This window comes from Mizuhopecten yessoensis, unplaced genomic scaffold, assembly GCF_002113885.1.
Source record: "Mizuhopecten yessoensis strain PY_sf001 unplaced genomic scaffold, ASM211388v2 scaffold2589, whole genome shotgun sequence".
In the NCBI taxonomy this organism is placed as follows: domain Eukaryota; kingdom Metazoa; phylum Mollusca; class Bivalvia; order Pectinida; family Pectinidae; genus Mizuhopecten; species Mizuhopecten yessoensis.
In genome coordinates, this window is record NW_018404621.1 from 11,945 (window position 1) to 32,173 (window position 20,229).

General features: G+C 36.6%; 1 protein-coding gene and 1 long non-coding RNA gene across 4 annotated transcripts; both read right to left on the reverse strand.

Annotated features, from left to right (window-relative positions):
- Window positions 1-1,398: 1,398 nt before the first annotated feature.
- Window positions 1,399-2,183, reverse strand: LOC110446136. The gene is made up of 2 exons (XR_002462432.1): window positions 1,733-2,183; window positions 1,399-1,691 (listed from the first exon to the last, which is right to left on the reverse strand). It is a non-coding gene; the product is annotated as an uncharacterized LOC110446136 (long non-coding RNA).
- Window positions 2,184-2,566: 383 nt separating this feature from the next.
- LOC110446135 (metabotropic glutamate receptor 6-like) lies at window positions 2,567-19,899 on the reverse strand. Of its 3 annotated transcripts, none has more exons than XM_021491128.1 (11): window positions 19,714-19,899; window positions 14,683-14,816; window positions 11,757-12,721; window positions 11,099-11,211; window positions 10,272-10,471; window positions 9,800-10,016; window positions 9,213-9,340; window positions 7,388-7,567; window positions 6,480-6,599; window positions 4,104-5,225; window positions 2,567-3,546 (listed from the first exon to the last, which is right to left on the reverse strand). In XM_021491128.1, exons 3-11 carry the CDS (start codon window positions 12,312-12,314, stop codon window positions 3,209-3,211), a joined length of 2,976 nt encoding a protein of 991 aa, XP_021346803.1. In that variant the 5' UTR covers window positions 12,315-12,721; window positions 14,683-14,816; window positions 19,714-19,899; the 3' UTR covers window positions 2,567-3,208. The 3 variants fall into 3 exon arrangements, with proteins under 3 accessions (XP_021346803.1, XP_021346804.1, XP_021346802.1); XM_021491129.1 differs by lacking the exon at window positions 19,714-19,899 and adding an exon at window positions 17,898-17,926; XM_021491127.1 differs by lacking the exon at window positions 19,714-19,899 and adding an exon at window positions 17,754-17,884.
- Between the last annotated feature and the right edge of the window lie 330 nt (window positions 19,900-20,229).

Genomic DNA, 20,229 nt, shown 5'->3' on the forward strand with positions numbered 1-20,229 from the left:
TATATATGTGTACGTAAGTGTGACTTCATGTACAAGGAAATGTAGTATATATGTGTACGTAAGTGTGACTTCGTGTACAAGGAAATGTATTATATATGTGTACGTAAGTGTGATTTCATGTACAAGATTATGTAGTATATATGTGTACATACGTGTGATTTTGTGTACAAGGAAATGTAGTATATATATGTACGTAAGTGTGACTTCATGTACAAGGAAATGTAGTATATATGTGTACGTAAGTGTGACTTCGTGTACAAGGAAATGTATTATATATGTGTACGTAAGTGTGATTTCATGTACAAGATTATGTAGTATATATGTGTACATACGTGTGATTTCGTGTACAAGGAAATGTAGTATATATGTGTACGTAAGTGTGACTTCATGTACAAGGAAAGGTAGTATATATGTGTACATAAGTGTGACTTCGTGTACAAGGAAATGTAGTATATATGTGTACGTAAATGCTCTTACTTCAAATGTCACATTAACTTACATGTAAATTATACATTTCATATTTTTTATTGAATATTAATGATGATAACGAAATATTCACTTGAGAATCGTATCAAATAGAGAAACTTGTTATGCATATATATATATGGGTTCAATTCCTTGTTAGCGATCAATAGTGTAGTTCATTCTGGTAACGCTCTTATTCTTGCGATAGACAGAGAATCAATAACGATTTAATAAAAAAAAAATAAGATCAGCAGGGTTTTAACTTGACGCATCTTTCAAAAATTAAATCAACAAATGATTGCTTCTTAGTCTGTGTTGAATATAATGGATCTTGATGCAACAAGATCTAGGACGATTCATTACTCTCGCATGCAATTTAGACTATTTGTTTAAACCTGTTTAATGCAAATAATTTATTACTAGATCTACTGAAGACATGCTATGGACAAGACCAGTGTCATTGCATCAAAGGTGTCCCAATTTGTCATAATTACCGATGTCACTGTCTGTACTCAACGTCTGTCGACAGTTTCCAAAATCTGGCGGTAAGTACCGATCAACAACTCCTCCAATCTGCTGGTAATTAAGATGCTCAACCCATTGGACTCCTAGAAGTACCCATATAGTGTAAACTATCCATTGACGACATGGAACGTTTGAGTAGCTCCCATTACTATTGCCGGATAATCGGTCATTGATGGTTTCAAATTTAACCATTTTGACACCATGTTGTGTACAGACTCATAACCAAAAAGCCATTGCGAGCTTTATTGCTAGTTTTACTACAGGAGAGTTCCACTCTTGACTATGACGTTTCATATCTGGTATATAATTGTGACCAATCTCAAACATTATAATCGTTTAACTAATAGCAACTGTTTGGAATCCTTCAGATAGCTTCATTACACTCTTTGACACATTTGAGTCATCATATGTGACCCCTGTGTTACCGTATGCTACTTCTGTGTTTAGTTTGTGACCCCTGTGTTACCGTATGCTATTTCCGTGTTTAGTTTGTGACCTCTGTGTTACCGTATGCTACTTCCGTGTTTAGTATGTGACCTCTGTGTTACCGTATGCTACTTCCGTGTTTTGTTTGTGACCTCTGTGTTACCGTTTGCTACTTCCGTGTTTAGTTTGTGACCTCTGTGTTACCGAATGCTACTTCCGTGTTTAGTTTGTGACCCCTGTGTTACCGTATGCTACTTCCGTGTTTAGTTTGTGACCTCTGTGTTTCCGTATGCTGTGTTCGTGTTTAGTTTGTGACCTCTGTGTTACCGTATGCTACTTCCGTGTTTAGTTTGTGACTTCTGTCTCACAGTGCATGGTCTGGTTAATCTTGCGTTAACTAAGTGAAATCACGTGTGACTTCTGTGTTATCATGTGTGACTATATTTGTAATCGCGTTTGACCTTTCTGTAATTAAGTTAGACCTCATGTATCATCTTTTTGTATTTGTGACCTCTGTGTATATCTAATATGTATAAATATGCTTGTTCTGTTATGCTTTTAGGGGATGAATTTTGTGTTGTCATATGTAATATGTATAATCGTTTGTGGCCTTAACATTAAACAGTTTTACTTGTGGATAAGCATCATGCTAGGGGTCATTAACGATCACGAAAAATAGTTATATCTTATCCATACTGGCATACATTATAGGTAGGTGGAGAGTTTGTTCACCGTCACCTAGCATGTTTTACATGAACACAGTCTGTCTCCCCCCCCCCCCCCCCCCCCCCCTTGAAATATGTAAACTGGAGTTTTCTCCTCTTACCCCATCTTTTAAATGATTTATGTTCAACGTTATACAGACACATTTATTAAAACATTTTCTTATCTTGTCAAAACATCTTTCAATCGTTCACACACACACATATAGATATCTACACATTCAATTTGGTTAATGAATCTTGTGTCTTCTGTTTCAGACGAATGGTACAGAAACATCGAATGAACCTCAGCTGAGCGGCGATCCTCTGTAATGTTATCATACCAGCGTAATCCGTCTTAAGAATTTTCATGTTACGACAGAAATTTTATGAAAAAATTAAACATTTTCATGTTCAACGAGTCATCACATACAAAATACATCAAATGGTAAAATTGCTCATTGTTTTATATCACAACAGATTATATACGATATCCAATGTAAATTCAATCTTCATTTGCAATAAAATGATTTGCACAACAGGACCATGCGGGAAGCGTTTCGTTGTTATTTGTTTACTTGTACATGCATCTATTTTATAAATCAAAAGTCAAAGTTATAACGATCGTAAGTCAGTTGTACCCATCATAGATTATTTCATGAATCTATGGCATTATAATATTTACTTAAGTCATGAGAGAAGCGTGCAATGACATTTGAACCAATCAACCATATATACTTTTAGTTGAAGTTAATAAATGTCCAGCTAATTAACAATTGTATGCCGCAACATTCAATTATGTTTGGTTCAGAAACAATAAGATTCACTTAGGGTGTCCTGACAGACTTAAACCGGAAAGAATTCAAATCTAGATGATACTGTTTGAGATATTTATTAACCTTACCGGCAATGTTGGATTATATGGATTATTGCATTGGTTCAACTACTAGCTTTGGTCACCGATCCTGCTTTCTTGGCTAAGAATCAGACGCCTGGCTTTTCCCCTGAGCCATTGTTATGTTAAAAATACAATCCTATGATATATATAAATGAAGATATCAAAATTACAATGTATATACAGCTACAAACATTCACGTAGACAAAGGGATGTCGTTCAGTTTGATCTCGGGGAGGATCACTTTGAGTGACCTCCCCTTTTTAGTCACAGCTGGACTAGTGCTATGACCATTTTCTACATTACCGTCGAGAACGTGTATTGCCTGACGGGAAGAGTTTTCGTTATTTTCGTGGACATTTCCTGTGATATCCAAGAGCATCTGCGAGCCGCTAAGACTCATTCCGAGACTGCCAATACCGGGGGATGGGACAGAGAATCCTTCCGAGTCCATACGCACCACTTCGGCCTTTATCCCGTTAACCTTCCTTACAGTCTCTTTGACGTCCTGTCTGCTGATAGAATACGTTGAGGCTGGAAACATAATATATGCCTTAGATCCCCTTTGTTTGAATCGCATTACTATTTTGTTAAATAGACAAATGTAGTTATATTTAAAAATAAACATTATCACATTAACAATTTGTAATTACAATGTAGATAAATACTACGATATATACAAATGTAGCCTCTTTTTATAATTATATGTACAATATAGCCATATTCTGTCACGATTTCTAATTTCGATATAGACACACGTAGGCTCTTTTTGTTATTAAAAATTGGAAAACATATCCTTGCAAAGGCAATACATTAATGTAATTTCGGTTACATCCTTTGTTACTTATCGATACACACAAGTAATTACAGCTTATGTACAAACGATACTTTTAACAAAGTTTACAATAAACAACACTTACTACATTGTACATAAGAACATCATTTCAAGGACCATTTTCCAGGACCGCAGATATCTTGAAATTTATATAGCAGTTAGGTCGACTTAAAAATACACAGAATTTATTTTTATGCTAAACCTTTTCTCAAAACAATGTACATAGGGTACATGTAGTATCACGCCGCATGCTTACCTGGTCGTGGTTGAACGTTGCTGCAGTTGCTGTCTCCGAGGTCATGACTTAGTGACGCACGACTCATAACTTTCTCACGTGTGTTTTTCATTGGTCTAAATAACACGATGTAGATTTTCCTCAAGAATAGAAGGGTCAATATTACAGTGGCATTCACTAACAGTGACATGGTCAACGAGGCTACTCTTAAGGAAGAGTTGCTCGTAGCAAAATACGTAGGGATAAATGCTACCCATATAATAAATGTCGAAGTTGAACAAAATGTTATAAACTTAGTTTCGTTGAATCCATCTGGAGTCTTTCTTGTCTTCACAGCGTAAACAATACATATGATCATAAGTATAAAAGGATATATTAACACTCCGATGTAGGAAAAGTCCATACTATCATGACAAACTAAAACATTACGGATTGCGTCACCAGTTTTGTAGTCCATTTGTACAGCTTTTGGCGGATCGAATATCAACCACACAACTATTGCCACTAACTCTATAGCACAAAGAAGTATCGTTATCACCAGAGACGACTTGGAGCTGGTAAATCGTTTCATTCTTAGAATTTTAGCATTTTCTTTCATAGAAAATATTCTGTATATTCTATTAGTCTTCGTCAAAATGGTAGCATAGCAGACCGTATAACAAACTCCTAATAAGGTACGTCTGAAGCCGCAGATGACTGGTGAAGGTTTAGCCATAAACATAAACGTTGCTCCATAGGATAATACAATTCCCGCTAGCAAGACAAAGCTGAGCTCTATACCAGAAGCTTTTACAATAGGCGTTGACCGGAACCGGATATAGATCACAAGCACGAACAAACACAACAATATTCCTACGCTAGAAAACACACAAGCAAATATTGCGACGGGATCGCCAAAGGAAACGAACTCTAGAGGAAGTGGATGGCAAGCATTACGTAAGTTGTTTGGTGTGGAGCTTTGTGGACATGTTTCACAAGTGAATTCGTCTGACACGTATTGGTCCTTTGTACATTGTTTGCAGTACCAGCAACATGGCCGACTGGCCGTAACACGTCGTTCCTCACCAGTGTCACAGACGGATGAACAGACAGACACGTTGTATGGCAGCTTCTCGATGTCAAACCGGTACAGACCATCAGAGTCTTGAAAATAATCAAAAGGAGTATCAAATAAATTGTAAAACTAACTTTAAAGGACATGCGTTAAAATCTTGACCCTTAAAATTATTAGATCTAATCGTTCAACATGTAAACATTGTCTCCAAAAATAATAAAGAACGCCAATATAAGATATAGCAAACATGGAACTGAATGGAAAGTTACATATCTTAGAGATATAGAGATATATTATTTTCACAAGGTAGCAATATATCTAAATACAGACTAAAGCTTACATTTCACAGGAAAACAATATTAATATAGAGTTATGCAAACACTTCACAAGTTTATTGTAAGGTTATATATTACGGACATAATATGCTTCTTGCATTTATCAAATCTTGAAAGAAATAATTTTGCTGATATTTATGAAAAGTTTTGGGTTAAACTTATTTATGTAAAACCTGATATGGCTATGAACATGTGTATGTACTTGTAGTATCATAAATGTCTCTGACCGTTGTATAGTGCCGCTGCTGTCTTTCGATACCGATGTGTGTTTTACTAATGTATTGCTAGTTTACTGTATCTATTTATTAACATTTTACTTGAACTATTATCTGATTTGTTTGTGGACATATAGTTAATTAATATTCAGTTTATCTAATACAAATGATTGGGTTGGATAAAAGCATGGTTTCTGTGTTCACAGTAATAGCTTTTTGTTTCCTTCAGAAATAAATATTTATGGGAAAGTGATGTTTTTTATAATATCTGGTACACATGTTATGCTTCTTGCATTTATCAAATATTAAAAGAAATTATTTTGCTGATATTTATGAAAAGTTTTGTATATGAAACCTTCTATGGCTATGTACAGGTGTATGTACATTCGGTACAATAAATGTCTCTGACCGTTGTTTGGTATCGCTGCTGCCTTTTGATACCAATGCATGTTTTACTTACTGCTTCTATTTATTTACATTTTACTTGAACTATTTATAATTTGTCTGTAGATATATAGTAAATTAATATTTCAGTTTGAAGTCGTGCTTTCTTTGTTCACAGTAATAGCTTTTTGTTTCCTTCAGCAAAATTATTTGAGGGAAAGTAACGTTTTTTTTATAATTCCTGGTACACCTGTTATGTTGCTTTTTCAGTATTGCCAAAGGGAGTTCTAGTATATGTATGATTTCCCGTGAACTTGTCTTCCTCTGCCAATAACCTGATGTTTTTCTGCCAATCGGCTATGGTTACCTATTCTATTTTTATCAGTCAATGGATTATTTGCTACACTACCGGTGAAGTTTCCGATTTCCTGCCACTGGAACTTGTCGCCGTTCTTTCTGTACATCATAATGCTGTAGCGTGGAGGTCCGTCAGTACCGTTGATAAATTGGAACGGAAACCCCAACGGATCTGGAGGATTAATAAGAAGGGTTGACACAGGCACCGATAATTTACATCATTAATGGGAATGCCATAGATGGTTTGGATAACGTTGGTAGTTTAACAAGGACCACTGGAACTATAAACAGTGCTTGATGTTTTATCGAATATTCTGATTTTCTAACCTCCAATACGAAATTTTATCTGCGCCAAATATATTAGGCAAGTAAAATCCCAGCATCATCACAGTTCTTGCAACTGAACAAGTAATGGGGAAAAAAATTGGGTTTCCAGAACAAAGGAAAAACATTTGAAAGAAAGAGATGAAAGCAGAAAAAATCATTGAACGTTCAGGACGTGTTTTTGCAAAAGTTTGGAAAGGAAGGTGTTTAAAGAAAACAAAGGATAAGGAAGGACAAAGGAAATAAAAAAACTAAAGCAGGTCAAAACATAGGCTTCTTCATTTCACTTTCTAATCTGGAAAGGAAGAAACAGAAAGCATGACCAATGTAAAAATGAACACCTGCAATGTTTGGGACATAACAAGCTAGGACCGGGGATGTAGAAGGGTATAAGTCTGCTGCTTCGCCAACGATATCAACCATTTACATCCAGATAAAATTCAATTAATGTCAAGTTCTCGACATGAAAACCGAACTTATGATATGGAATCTACCAGACGAACTTGTTTTGCAAAATAGCAATCATTGAAATGTATACAGCATATAGGAAAATAGTGTTTCCCAGTAAGATGTTGATCGCGACCACAAAACGTGGTCTTAATCTATCTTCTTTTTTTATCGCACTTTTAAAGATACCTATGAACTCTATGTTATCCAGGGCCGTCAGTAGCGTCTCTCCGGTCAGTTTGGTGGCCATGTTAGGGCAGATTCCACGGTAGTAGAGTCCACATGCGTCTTGGTGGATTTTATGCAGGGCGTCAGCAAAGGCTGTGACGGCGTCCTGTACGTAGTAAAGGGACTGGAGCTGTTCATATCCTACAGGTAGAAGATGAACGTAACCAACACACATGTGATTGCATCTATGATATTTGGTACATTGTACAGCATGCCAAACATTTAGTACACAACACCATACAGCTGTTTTGTCCTTCTGTTACTCATAAGGGTCGAAAAGTAGGATATCCAAATTGGTTAAAACAGAAATGGGGGATGAACGTAAAGGACTCAAATGTGATTGCTTCTATACAATTTGGTATATAAACATTGTACAGCATGCCAAAATAACACACTAAACCATACAGCTGTTTCGTCCTTCCGAGACTCATCGCTGACGATAAGGGCCGAAAAGTAGGATATCCAATTTGGTTAAAACAGAAATGGGGGATGAACGTAAAGGACTCAAATGTGATTGCTACTTTACAATTTGGTCATATAAACATTGTACAGCATGCCAAAATAACACACTACACCATACAGCTGTTTCGTCCTTCCGAGACTCATCGCTGACGATAAGGGCCGAAAAGTAGGATATCCAAATTGGTTAAAACAGAAATGGGGGATGAACGTAAAAGACTCAAATGTGATTGCTTTTATACAATTTGGTAATATAAACATTGTACAGCATGCCAAAATAACACACTACACCATACAGCTGTTTCGTCCTTCTGAGACTCATCGCTGACGATAAGGACCGAAAAGTAGGATATCCAAATTGGTTAAAACAGAAATCGGGGATGAACGTAAAAGACTCAAATGTGATTGCTTTTATACAATTTGGTAATATAAACATTGTACAGCATGCCAAAAGAACACACTACACCATAAGGTGCTTCGTCCTTCTTAGACTCATCGCTGACGATAAGGACCGAAAAGTAGGATATCCAAATTGGTTAAAACAGAAATGGGGGATGAACGTAAAAGACTCAAATGTGATTGCTTTTATACAATTTGGTAATATAAACATTGTACAGCATGCCAAAAGAACACACTACACCATAAGCTGCTTCGTCCTTCTAAGACTCATCGGTGATGCTTATGGTCAAACAAGGTAGAAATCATAATTGATCTTAACAGGGTATCACATTATAAATATATAGTAGATGTTATTCATAGACCATTGAATTTACATCCCTATTGGCGATTAGGTGATTAAGGAGCGTGTGATGCATATTGAATTGTGTTTAATTGCGATAGTTATTTCCTTTTTACATTCTCAATCTATTTCTTCTCGGGAATATCTTTATGTCTACCTTATGTAAGCTTAATATGATAACACTAACATATGTTACCACAAACAGTTCCAACCTAAGAAGGTTTCCCTTTATACATGTATTACATCGTGTTAAAATAGTAAAAATAAATCAGAAATAGCAAAAGGCATTGGCTAGTTAAACATATATGTAAGGTAGAAATTGACCTCGTAAAAGACCTTGGCTATTTCTAAGGTAGATAGAAACTTCGTCATAGATAGAAATAAAGCATGTCTAAGGTAGATGCAGGTTATGCCTAGTCTAAGACCCCGGACAAGCTTAATCACCCTAAGCATACCTGAGCAGTTCTGTGCCTGTACACTCAGTAGGTAGATATAATTATTACAATCGAAACTTAAAGAGAATATATAGTCAAAACTTTCCTCTCCATGTCGTACCCCACCGCAAGCCTTAAAGAGCACATGTATTACCGTTAGCAGCACTGAGTTGTTCCTTGCCCGTACACGGACTTGTGGATTTATCCGAGAGTTTACAGTTGAAATGGAACTCCCAGTATTCCTGGAACCACGGATTCCATGTGTTCGTTGCCGGAGTCAGGCTAAAAGGGACATAATTTAATAATTCATTATCTCTATAGAAAGAAATAATTGATAATTTTATTATTTGCATTTTCTTTGTATAGTCCTTAGAAACAACTTAAACAGCAATATTTTTTAATTGGAAACTACTAAGGTCTTTCCGTTAAACTATTTGTGTAATTAGAGATGAATAATCGTGCTAAGTCAAATAAGATTATGACGACATTTCAGTAATGTCTTCTTTGACGTTAGACGCCTAGCGGAACTGGTAACCACGGATAGCATAACCAGTTCCTGCAAAATTGGCTGTTCCGCCAGTTGGTAGAACAAAATGAGACCACAAAGCACAATAGCATAAAGTTGTCTCTACCGCGAATTATGGAATAGGATGAATGGAACCGTGTTGCATACTATCATTACTATTAAAACATGCATTTCGATCCTTAAATGAAACATCTTTCATCAGCATTAATACTTACCTGGTAAAGTATTCATCGAAACCCTTCAACTTCCTGGCCAAGGGTTGTACAGCTATGGCCCCGCTCACCACCTGTTGTATGGTCTCGTCAAATTGTCGCCCTGCCCATGCGTCAACACCTATCCAGCGAACCTTGTCTCCCAATGACTTCCGGTCAACCGCCTGGAACAGCGACTTGGCAAGGCCGTAGTGAGTGATGAGTATGACGACAACTTTACCTGAGCAAATCAAAAGTTTCCACATAAAATCACAAGTTATTCACACACACAGAGGTACCGTAGAGCAAGAATATGTATCGAATGGCTGCCAATTTGCAGACAACTAATTTAATACGTCTTTCGTATACAATTGCTACCATTCTAATGTTGAGAATACACCGCTTTACCACGAAACCCTACCGGTACGTTACTTTGTCCTCATTCGCTGTATAACACACACCCTTTTACGTGCATCAACATAAGGTAATTGCCTACCGTGTGTGTTTTTGGCATCCGAAATCCTGTGTGCTATCGTTTCTAGTTCGTCATCAAGCCCAACTTTTGAAAGTTTTATTTCTTCTGTTAAACCAAAACAGATGCCTTCTTCCTCAGCCAAACGTTTCATCTCAAAGTACAGATTTGCGCCGTAGGTCGTCTGTTCGTAAACAGCTACGACATACCACCACTCCAGTTGGCTGAAAAACAGACAGGATCTGTTGTATAACACATAGCATAACCCGTTGTGAGATTATTATGGCGGTTATGAACATTTTTCTCTGAAGATGCGGTTTCAAATCTGCAAACGAAAAGTTATCTTTTTTAAACCTGCGCCTTTTAACGATACAAAAACAATGAAATGTTGATAATTGATCACTATAAAAACATGCCAACATGATAGGGGATATTGAAGACGTGGGTTATTTTTATTCCCAAATGTATATACACAGATATGACAGTTTTATATAACAATTTTTTTTTATTTAACATGGTAATACTTTTGTAAACGAGGCAGCAACTCCCGCACAAATACAAAAGAATGCCATATAGTTGTACATTTTATTCTCCATCCCTTACTGTAGAAACTCGACTGATTAGGAAGTGTGTAAGCTCCAAAGTGATGGTGGTGGTCGTACAGTTTAAAAACGTATGGAATGGAATTATTAGAAGAAAAAAAAGTGGTTACGCTAAAGTACATGATTTCCAAGCAGAATAATATCGAAGTTGTTATGATAAACCCTATCATGGTAAACGTGGCATATACTAATTTTACTCTTTTCGTTTGGACCAACTCCATGGAGACAGCTAAAGCAATGGTCACTTACGTGAGAATGTTAACGATTACTCGGGCCTGGAAGGCATCAGAGGGAACAGTTCTCTTGAAGAAGGAAAAGCGACCCTTGTCACTTAGTTCTGGACTAGTTGACCAATAGCTTATCTACAACAACAGATCTGCACATGTAGGAACCCCTAAACCAACATGAGCCAAAGCAAAAAACGTTTGATCTATGGTTGACGAGTTTTGAAGCTTGAAGCTCCCTAGCAATAGTTAAAACGACTGTTCTATTACAAGAAAGTACACTTTTTATATTTTCATTATTTTTTTCGTTTGTTATTTCCGGTTTGATAAGGTTTACTTTTTCCCTGGAAGAAATATCCTATGAAATTCCTATACAAAAAATTCAAGTATATCGCTTTTAGTGAATGTGAGAATCATTTAAAAGTGTGCTGTTAGTTATTTGATTGATCATCGATTTTTCTCTCGTTGAATTTTGAATTTTCAACTTACAAAATATAAATTAAAATAAATATGTAAACAAGGAAAAACTTTGTCGTGATGACTTTATAAACACAATATATAAATGTAAATTCTTGAAAAATATCACTAGTTGTGTGTAAGTATATGCTCTATATTCAGAATTTACAATTATTTTACATTATATTTTAGAGCATGTTCAGTACGTAAACGTGTACCTTTCTTACCTGTGGTACTTTGAAAAGTCGCAAGAAGCTTGCAACGGCTATAGAAACTTGACTAAACGCTGCACCAACTACCCCGACCGCCCTGTTGCCCATACGCACTGGACCAGTAGTGGAGTTCCGGTATGGGATGCTTCCATCACGACAAACATATCCATCTTCAGCCGGATCTAAATCAAAAGTTACTCCGTCCATGCTGACGAATTCTAACGCGTTCTCCAAGGCGACCGTATCCGTTTCACATGTATCCATACTAACAAGGCCTATTTTGAGATTTTGAGATTTGTCGTTTATTTGTTTTAAGGTCCAGACGGCTGTTTCCAGAGTTTGAATGCCATCCTGTTCGTGGATACCCCCACACCGGCCGTTGTCTGTTGCTCTGTGAATTGGAAATAAGCCACCCAAAAAGACGTCACCACTCACGTTTGCCCACAATATTCCATGAGTAGGCTGCGCTATTACAGAAAAAATAATGATGAATACCTCGTACCCGATTAAATATGCCATCATTGTTGTGGTACTTTTTCCAAAAGTTTGAAAATGTTGTGATTTAACTGTCATATTCCATATGACAAAACTGCTTTTCTAAGACTTCGCTGAACGTCTTTCATAACGAATGTAACGGTCATTTGCTGGTTGGCAAAGTTGCTCTGCCGAGAAAATCGCAGTAAAGAATTGCATAATGAAGTAAACCTGGTAACGTTAACTTCAACAAAGTTCTCATCTTGTTTCTAAGGAATACACATATCGGTTACACGAGGGCTACAATAACTAGACTTAAAACTAATTGCACAATATGATACCAGGTATAAATCGATACTCTTCAGAAATGATACAGGCCAGCATTTCCGTTAGGAAAAAGGTACCAATAAACGGTATGTGTCTTTGGTTAGAAAGGAATTGTCCGAAATCTAGAAGAGAAATATTACTTCATCAGGTAGCCGTATTGTCCTGGTCCTGAGTGGCTCCTGAAATAAAAATGAAAAGGCAAGTAAGATGTATGCTGATGATAATTAAAGAAAAGTGTATGTCCCTCGTTTGGAAGGTTTCATTTATCATGCACGGCCTACAATAACCTGTACGCGGCCACCGTATGATATTCTTATCTCTCGTTAGTAGTTACCCTCGCTGTTAGGAGGGCGCTAGCAAACATTTTGATCGCATTGTCAACTGCCTCAAATACGTGTTCCCTTTTGTTATATGTCCTTATAAGTAGACCATACATTGAACTGGTTCATTAATGTACACAGTAGGTTTTGTATCTCCCGTCATGTTTTCCTATTAAGAGGCGTTTGGTAAGTCCCTCCTTAAAATACCGGTAGAATGCCGAAGGGATGCATTACGCCTTTGTCTGCCTCTGTCGAGTTTGGAAAAGTATGGTGGATGTGAAAATGATGGTTGAATGTCCATATCATAAAACATTACATTTGTTGTTTGAAACAAAATTACCCAAAGCAAACATTTACAGATACATCGACAGGTATTATGATTTGAGAGGCTGGATAAGATGAATTTTACCATGTCTGTAGTTTTGGAGGACATAAACCACGGTTTTATGGATATAGGCGGAAGAAACTGTTGGTATTACCACACAATCAACGTATATCAACATCAGGCTGTAATAACATTATCACAGCATCAACACTACATTTACCAGACGGAAGATAACGTAACTTCCCCGTATTACTTTTTCAACTAAATGATAACAATGATATACATTGGTTACGCTAACGAAACGAATACGTTATAAGTACTTCAAGTACTTCTCTCCGGATGGTGTTTTGTAAAGTTTTTAAAAATTTCCTGTTCAAATCTATTTTCTCAGCGTAATTTATGGTTTTCATGGATCTTGGACTAAATGGTTTCATAATCGTTGAAAACTAGCTTTACATTCAAATTCATTGAAGTTATCCCGTTAGCGGTTTACTTTTATTTCTTTTGTAGGAAAATATGACTATTTGTTTCATAGAGGAAACAAATAATCATGTTTCCCTATCATGTGGGCTATAATATATAAAAAAAATATACACAAGCAATGTATGCATCGAGACAAGTCATAGCTTGACAAGGTTACCAGTCAGCGCTAATCTTTATTGAAACGTCGGCGCTAATCTTTACTGAAATGTCGGCGCTAATCTTTACTGAAATGTCGAAATGTCGGCGCTAATCTTTACTGAAATGTCGGCGCTAATATTTATTGAAATGTCGGCGCTAATCTTTATTGAAACGTCGGCGGTAATCTTTACTGAAATGTCGGCGCTAATCTTTATTGAAACGTCGGCACTTATCTTTATTGAAACGTCGGCACTACATCTTTACTGAAACGTCGGCGCTTATCTTTATTGAAATGTCGGCGCTAATCTTTACTGAAATGTCGGCGCTACATCTTTACTGAAATGTCGGCGCTAATCTTTACTGAAACGTCGGCACTTATCTTTATTGAAACGTCGGCACTACATCTTTACTGAAACGTCGGCGCTACATCTTTACTGAAACGTCGGCACTTATCTTTATTGAAATGTCGGCGCTAATCTTTATTGAAACGTCGGCGCTAATCTTTACTGAAATTTCAGCGCTACATCTTTACTGAATCGTCGGCGCTTCATCTTTACTGAAACGTCGGCGCTACATCTTTACCGAAGCATCGGCGCTTCATGAAACGTTGGCGCTATTTTTTTATTTTTCACTGAAATATCTGTACTACATACATTATTACAGTTTCGTTATTATATCGATGTTAAAGTGTCTGTTGATACTGGCAATCATTTAAATAAGTGGAATACATGTGATTAGTTGTAACATATTTAGCAATACCGATCGATTATACGACCTAACGCCTCTAGTGGATCTAACATACATGTATAACAGTGTCATTGATTTGGGTGTTAATTACGCCTAACCTGTACGTAATACCTAGCTGATGACTTACCTGAGTATGAAACCTGACTGATTACCGTCAGATCAATTAGTCTGTTGGGAGTCACGGAGTTCTCTTTAGCCTTGGCGAGTCATCATACAACCACTCAAACAACGCAAACACGCTCTCCGCAACCTCAAACGAATCTACAAAATGGGAAAACTTAATATCATCCTATATGGTGATCGTGGAAAATAAACAACGCAATAAAAAAAAAGTGAAAAAAAGAGTCCTTGATTACGAAGAATTGTAATTCAGAAAAGGAAAGACTCATATGCAGAGGATGAAACATATTGCTATAATGTCGGAGCGACATATTTTCGTTGAATTGTTTCTTGAAAAATCTTCGAGTTTCAAATCTAGGTATAGCCAAAAGTCCTATCTTACTCTTTGTTAGAATGGTAACGAGTTCCCGGGAATAATATCGAACAAATTTTATGTCGCAAATATAGCAAAAACAACAGTTTCGTATCGTCAACATTTTAAACTGATCGATACACACAGTTAAACCTGATTTGATAAGTCTGGAGGTGGTCGAATAATTACCATAAAATCCTCGGTTTAGAGGACATAAAACTTAAACTTAACAGTAAACCCTGGTGCGATACATTTTAGAGGACATCAAACTTTACAGTAAACCCTGGTCTGATAAGTCTAGAGGACATACAACTAAACAGTAAACCCTGGTCTGATAAGTGTAGAGGACATCACACTAAACAGTAACCCTGGTCTGATAAATCTAGGGAACATAAAACTAAACAGTAAACCCTGGTCTGATAAGTCTAGCGAACATCAAACTAAACATTAAACCCTGGTCTGATAAGTCTAGAGGACATCACACTGAACAGTAAACTCTGGTCTGATAAGTCTAGAGGACATCACACTAAACAGTAACCCTGGTCTGATAAGTCTAGGGGACATCACACTGAACAGTAAACCCTGGTCTGATAAGTCTAGAGGACATCAAACTAAACAGTAAACGCTGGTCTGATAAGTCTATAGGACATAAAACTAAACAGTAAACCCTTGTCTGATAAGTCTATGGGACATAAAACTAAACAGTAAACCCTGGTCTGATAAGTCTAGAGAACATAAAACTAAACAGTAAGCCCTGGTCTGATAAGTCTAGGGGACATCACACTGAACAGTAAACCCTGGTCTGATAAGTCTAGAGGACATACAACTAAACAGTAAGCCCTGGTCTGATAAGTGTAGGGGACATCACACTAAACAGTAAACCCTGGTCTGATAAGTGTAGGGGAAATCACACTAAACAGTAAACCCTGGTCTGATAAGTGTAGAGGACGTACAACTAAACAGTAAACCCTGGTCTGATAAGTCTATAGGACATAAAACTAAACAGTAAACCCTGGTCGGATAAGTCCAGAGAACATACAACTAAACAGTAAACCCTGGTCTGATAAGTGTAGAGGACATACAACTAAACAGTAAACCCTGGTCTGATAAGTGTAGGGGACATCACACTAAACAGTAAACCCTGGTCTGATAAGTCTAGAGGACATCACACTAAACAGTAACCCTGGTCTGATAAGTCTAGGGGACATCAAACTAAACAGTAAACCCTGGTCTGATAAGTCTAGAGGACATCAAACTAAACAGTACACCCTGGTCTGATAAGTCTAGAGGACATCAAACTAAACAGTAAACCCTGGTCTGATAAGTCTAGAGAACATAAAACTAAACAGTAAGCCCTGGTCTGATAAGTCTAGGGGACATCACACTAAACAGTAAACCCTGGTCTGATAAGTGTAGAGGACATCACACTAAACAGTAAGCCCTGGTCTGATAAGTTTAGAGGACATCACACTAAACAGTAAACCCTGGTCTGATAAGTCTAGAGGACATACAACTAAACAGTAAACCCTTGTCTGATAAGTCTAGAGGACATCAAACTAAACAGTAAACCCTGGTCTGATAAGTCTAGAGAACATCACAATTTACAATAAACCCTGGTGCGATAAGTCTAGAGGACATCAAATTTTACAAATAACCTTCGTGCGTTAAATAGAGCGGACATCAAACTTTACAGTAAGTCCTGACGCAGTAAGTCTTAAGGACTCCCACAACTTAATCAGCCAATCAGCGTTTGTAGCTCCTATCTGAAATAAGTTCCGGCTAAGTACTGGGCCACTGAAGGAGTTGAATAAGGAACTGATGACAGATTTTTAGATAAATGAAATGTTCAGCTATTTAACTTTTGAAAAATATATACTTTTGATATATTTCCATGTCTGTGTGCGGATTTGCACAGGGGCAAAATGTCTGGGCGCGTTTCTAATTTGGGTCACCGGTTTTGCTTGTAAACTTCCGGTTGTCAACTTCTTGCCGCTGTAACACTCCAATATGCCACTAAACCTACCAAAAAAGTCATTTTGTAGCCTTTGTAAGTTATGTATTTATGAATCTAGACAGTTGTCACTAGTTTTGAACTTCAGATATTAAATTTATTAGCTAAAATGTTTGGTAATAACATATAGTAAATTATTTAGTTGTGTGAGTCCTTAAGAGCATCAAACTTTACAGTTTACCCTGGTGTGATAAGTCTAAAGAACATCAAGTTTTACAGTAAACCCTGGTACGATAAGTCTACAGAACATCAAGTTTTACAGTAAACCCTGGTACGATATAGGGGGAACAATCTTCACAGTATAAGACTGTGTGGTAAGTCTACCTTGAGTGTGGGAGGGGGTTAGACTGGTTACCAGCCCCTAAGTTTATATAAAGAATTTATCGGCTGCATTTTACTACTGGCTTATCTCCCCCTAGTTTAGAAGAATCAGACATCCAAGTGATCAAACTTTTTAGAGTTAAAGTTATTTTCTTAATTATTCAATATACTGGAGACGGTGGCCAGTCTAGGTGTGGGTATGCCTTCTCGATATTCCCCTTCTAATGTTTTACGTATGCCTTTATAAAGCACCTTTTACTTGTGTTACATAAGTATATCTAAACAGTGTAGATTATATAAATATATATATATACATGCATGAACATATTTCGTTTTAAAACAGTGCATGTATGTCCACTAGGTGTATAAAGTTTTGACTAAATTTGTTTCTTACCGTAATTTAATAGAACCCCAAGGACACGTTAAATAATGTCGAAAGAGACATTTCTTCCGGTAAATCCACGAACTAAACAAGGCGAGTGTACGCAACGTTAATGTATATCTGTGTCGCGATTTGGACAAGAAACAAAATACTCACTTCATAACTATGTGTGTCGTGTGTTAACATCCATTAAACTATGCGGTAAACACAGAGGTGTTCCGTATATTTAAGTAATGACTTTGACCTAAGGTGATGATGACTGGATGATGAAAGGAAATGCCGCTTAAGTCGATCGTCTATAATTACCTTATAGTCCTCACAAACACAAATGGGGAAGTACTGGGGAAATTGAAAGTTTAGGGAAAACGTTATAAATATGTACATCATCGGCGAATACAATTTAAAGTGGTGGATTCAGTATGAATAAATACAGTTAACTCATGCGTAACAACTACAGCGTGCATATTAATCATAACCGAGTACAGAGTGCATGCTGTCTTAACAGTATAATTATAGCAAGTCTCTTGTGATGTAGGAGCACAGTCCAGTGGTTGGTTGGTGGCTTAATGTCCTTGTGTTTCCTGACCGTATTTTAACGTTTGATAAAATCTTGGTATTATATGAATACATTTATTCAAAACATAAAATATGGCTTATCTTCTTAAATTAATTTAACTTGATAAAATCCTGACATCAAATACAAATATTATCTATTGGCAATATATGTCATTATGTCGATTGATTAACTGCTGACTTTAAAAATAAACTAAGATTAAGAACTGATATTTATCTTTAACTTAACTGTATTATGTCGTCATTATATTGTCTTGATTAACTTCTGACACTAAAAGCACGGATCAATGTTTATATTGACATGACATCATTTACCTAGCTCTGTAAATTATGTTGTCATCATATCGTCGGATTAACTCCTGTCAATAGATACAAAGATTATCTATTGACATTATTTCTATTAATTAACAGCGTTTATCATGTCGTTATTCCACTCGGTGGAGTTACTTCTGGCAATAAAAACAATAAGATTGGCCCATCGACAATTTGAGTCATTTAGGGCCAAACAACAATTTTAAAAACATAGACCTTTATAAAAAATGAATACATGAAAACCAGAAACAAAAGGTTAACATTTGTAAAAGATGTCAAAATATATCAATAGCAAACGAATTGTTTATGAAACATCATACCTTATTAAAGAGATTAATTGAATGTAAATAACCGCCATACATTATTGTGTTGCTGGATTGTTTTCTTACGCTATGCCTTAAAATCAACTTTTTATACATTATTTCTCATGAACATATCTCAAAGATTAGAAAACTCGATTATCTCCTAACATTATTTCGTTGGATTACGCAATGTTTACATTATTTCTAATACACTATTTTTTTGCTTTGTAATACAATTGTGCTATATTGACAAACACAATGGCATAACCCACACATTAAGGGGCAAAAGTGACGGAGAGAAACAAATGTATGGAGCAAAACTTTAAGTGTCAACCTCTCGACCCCATATATCCTCTGCATCCTCCCCTCCTACCCCCGAGGCATGTCTTCTGTACCGACAATTACAGACAGGAAACCGTACACTAAACATCCACACAGGAATATTTACGCTAACATTTACCTGGACGGACGTGACTTGTGACAAACAGTATACGATTAACAGAGGAAACATTTCACTCCTCTTTATTGCTTGAATTTTCGGGTTTTGAAATGCAATCATTAAATGTCTGTCACGGATAAACAGAAATAAAATAAAGACAATCATATAGAAATAATTTGATTAACATGCTAAAACCTGCACAACCTCTTTTCTCTCCATCTAATCAATGATGTCTTAATACACAAATCATGACTGAATCGTTATCACACCTAGTGGTATACGTATTAAATATATGTGTATCGTCCAACACTTACACATCAGTGATGGTCCTTTAGATAGTACATACCATAAATCTGCTAGATCCGTTCAGAAGCACAATCCAACCTAATGTAACATAGAAGTGTTTATAAATTAATATGTTTATATTTAGTTGGCGGTGACAATACTGATTGTTGTCATTGTTATCGGTATCCTCCCTCTGTGTGTAACGATAAACATCATAACACCCACACTACAATATCCTCCGTCGTTATCTCCATACCATCCTCGGATAGACCACACCATGGGATACACGTGTGTTAGAGGATTGCGTGATAACATTGTCGTCCTATTCATCAGCTATGGGGTTTTCCCTTGAGACAAAATTACATAAAACTCGTTTAATCTTGTCCCAGTAAAACCTCAATGTCAACTCTGATATTTAATAAATTAGACTCCAACACTGCGGTGATCTCGACACTGATACTTGCACTAAATCGGACTTTACGGCAAGGTCACATGACCAATGAGAGTGTCACGTTACAAGGTTCCATGGGACGTTTTCAAGCTTTCAAATGATTACATTTTTGTTTACCTGCCGTCT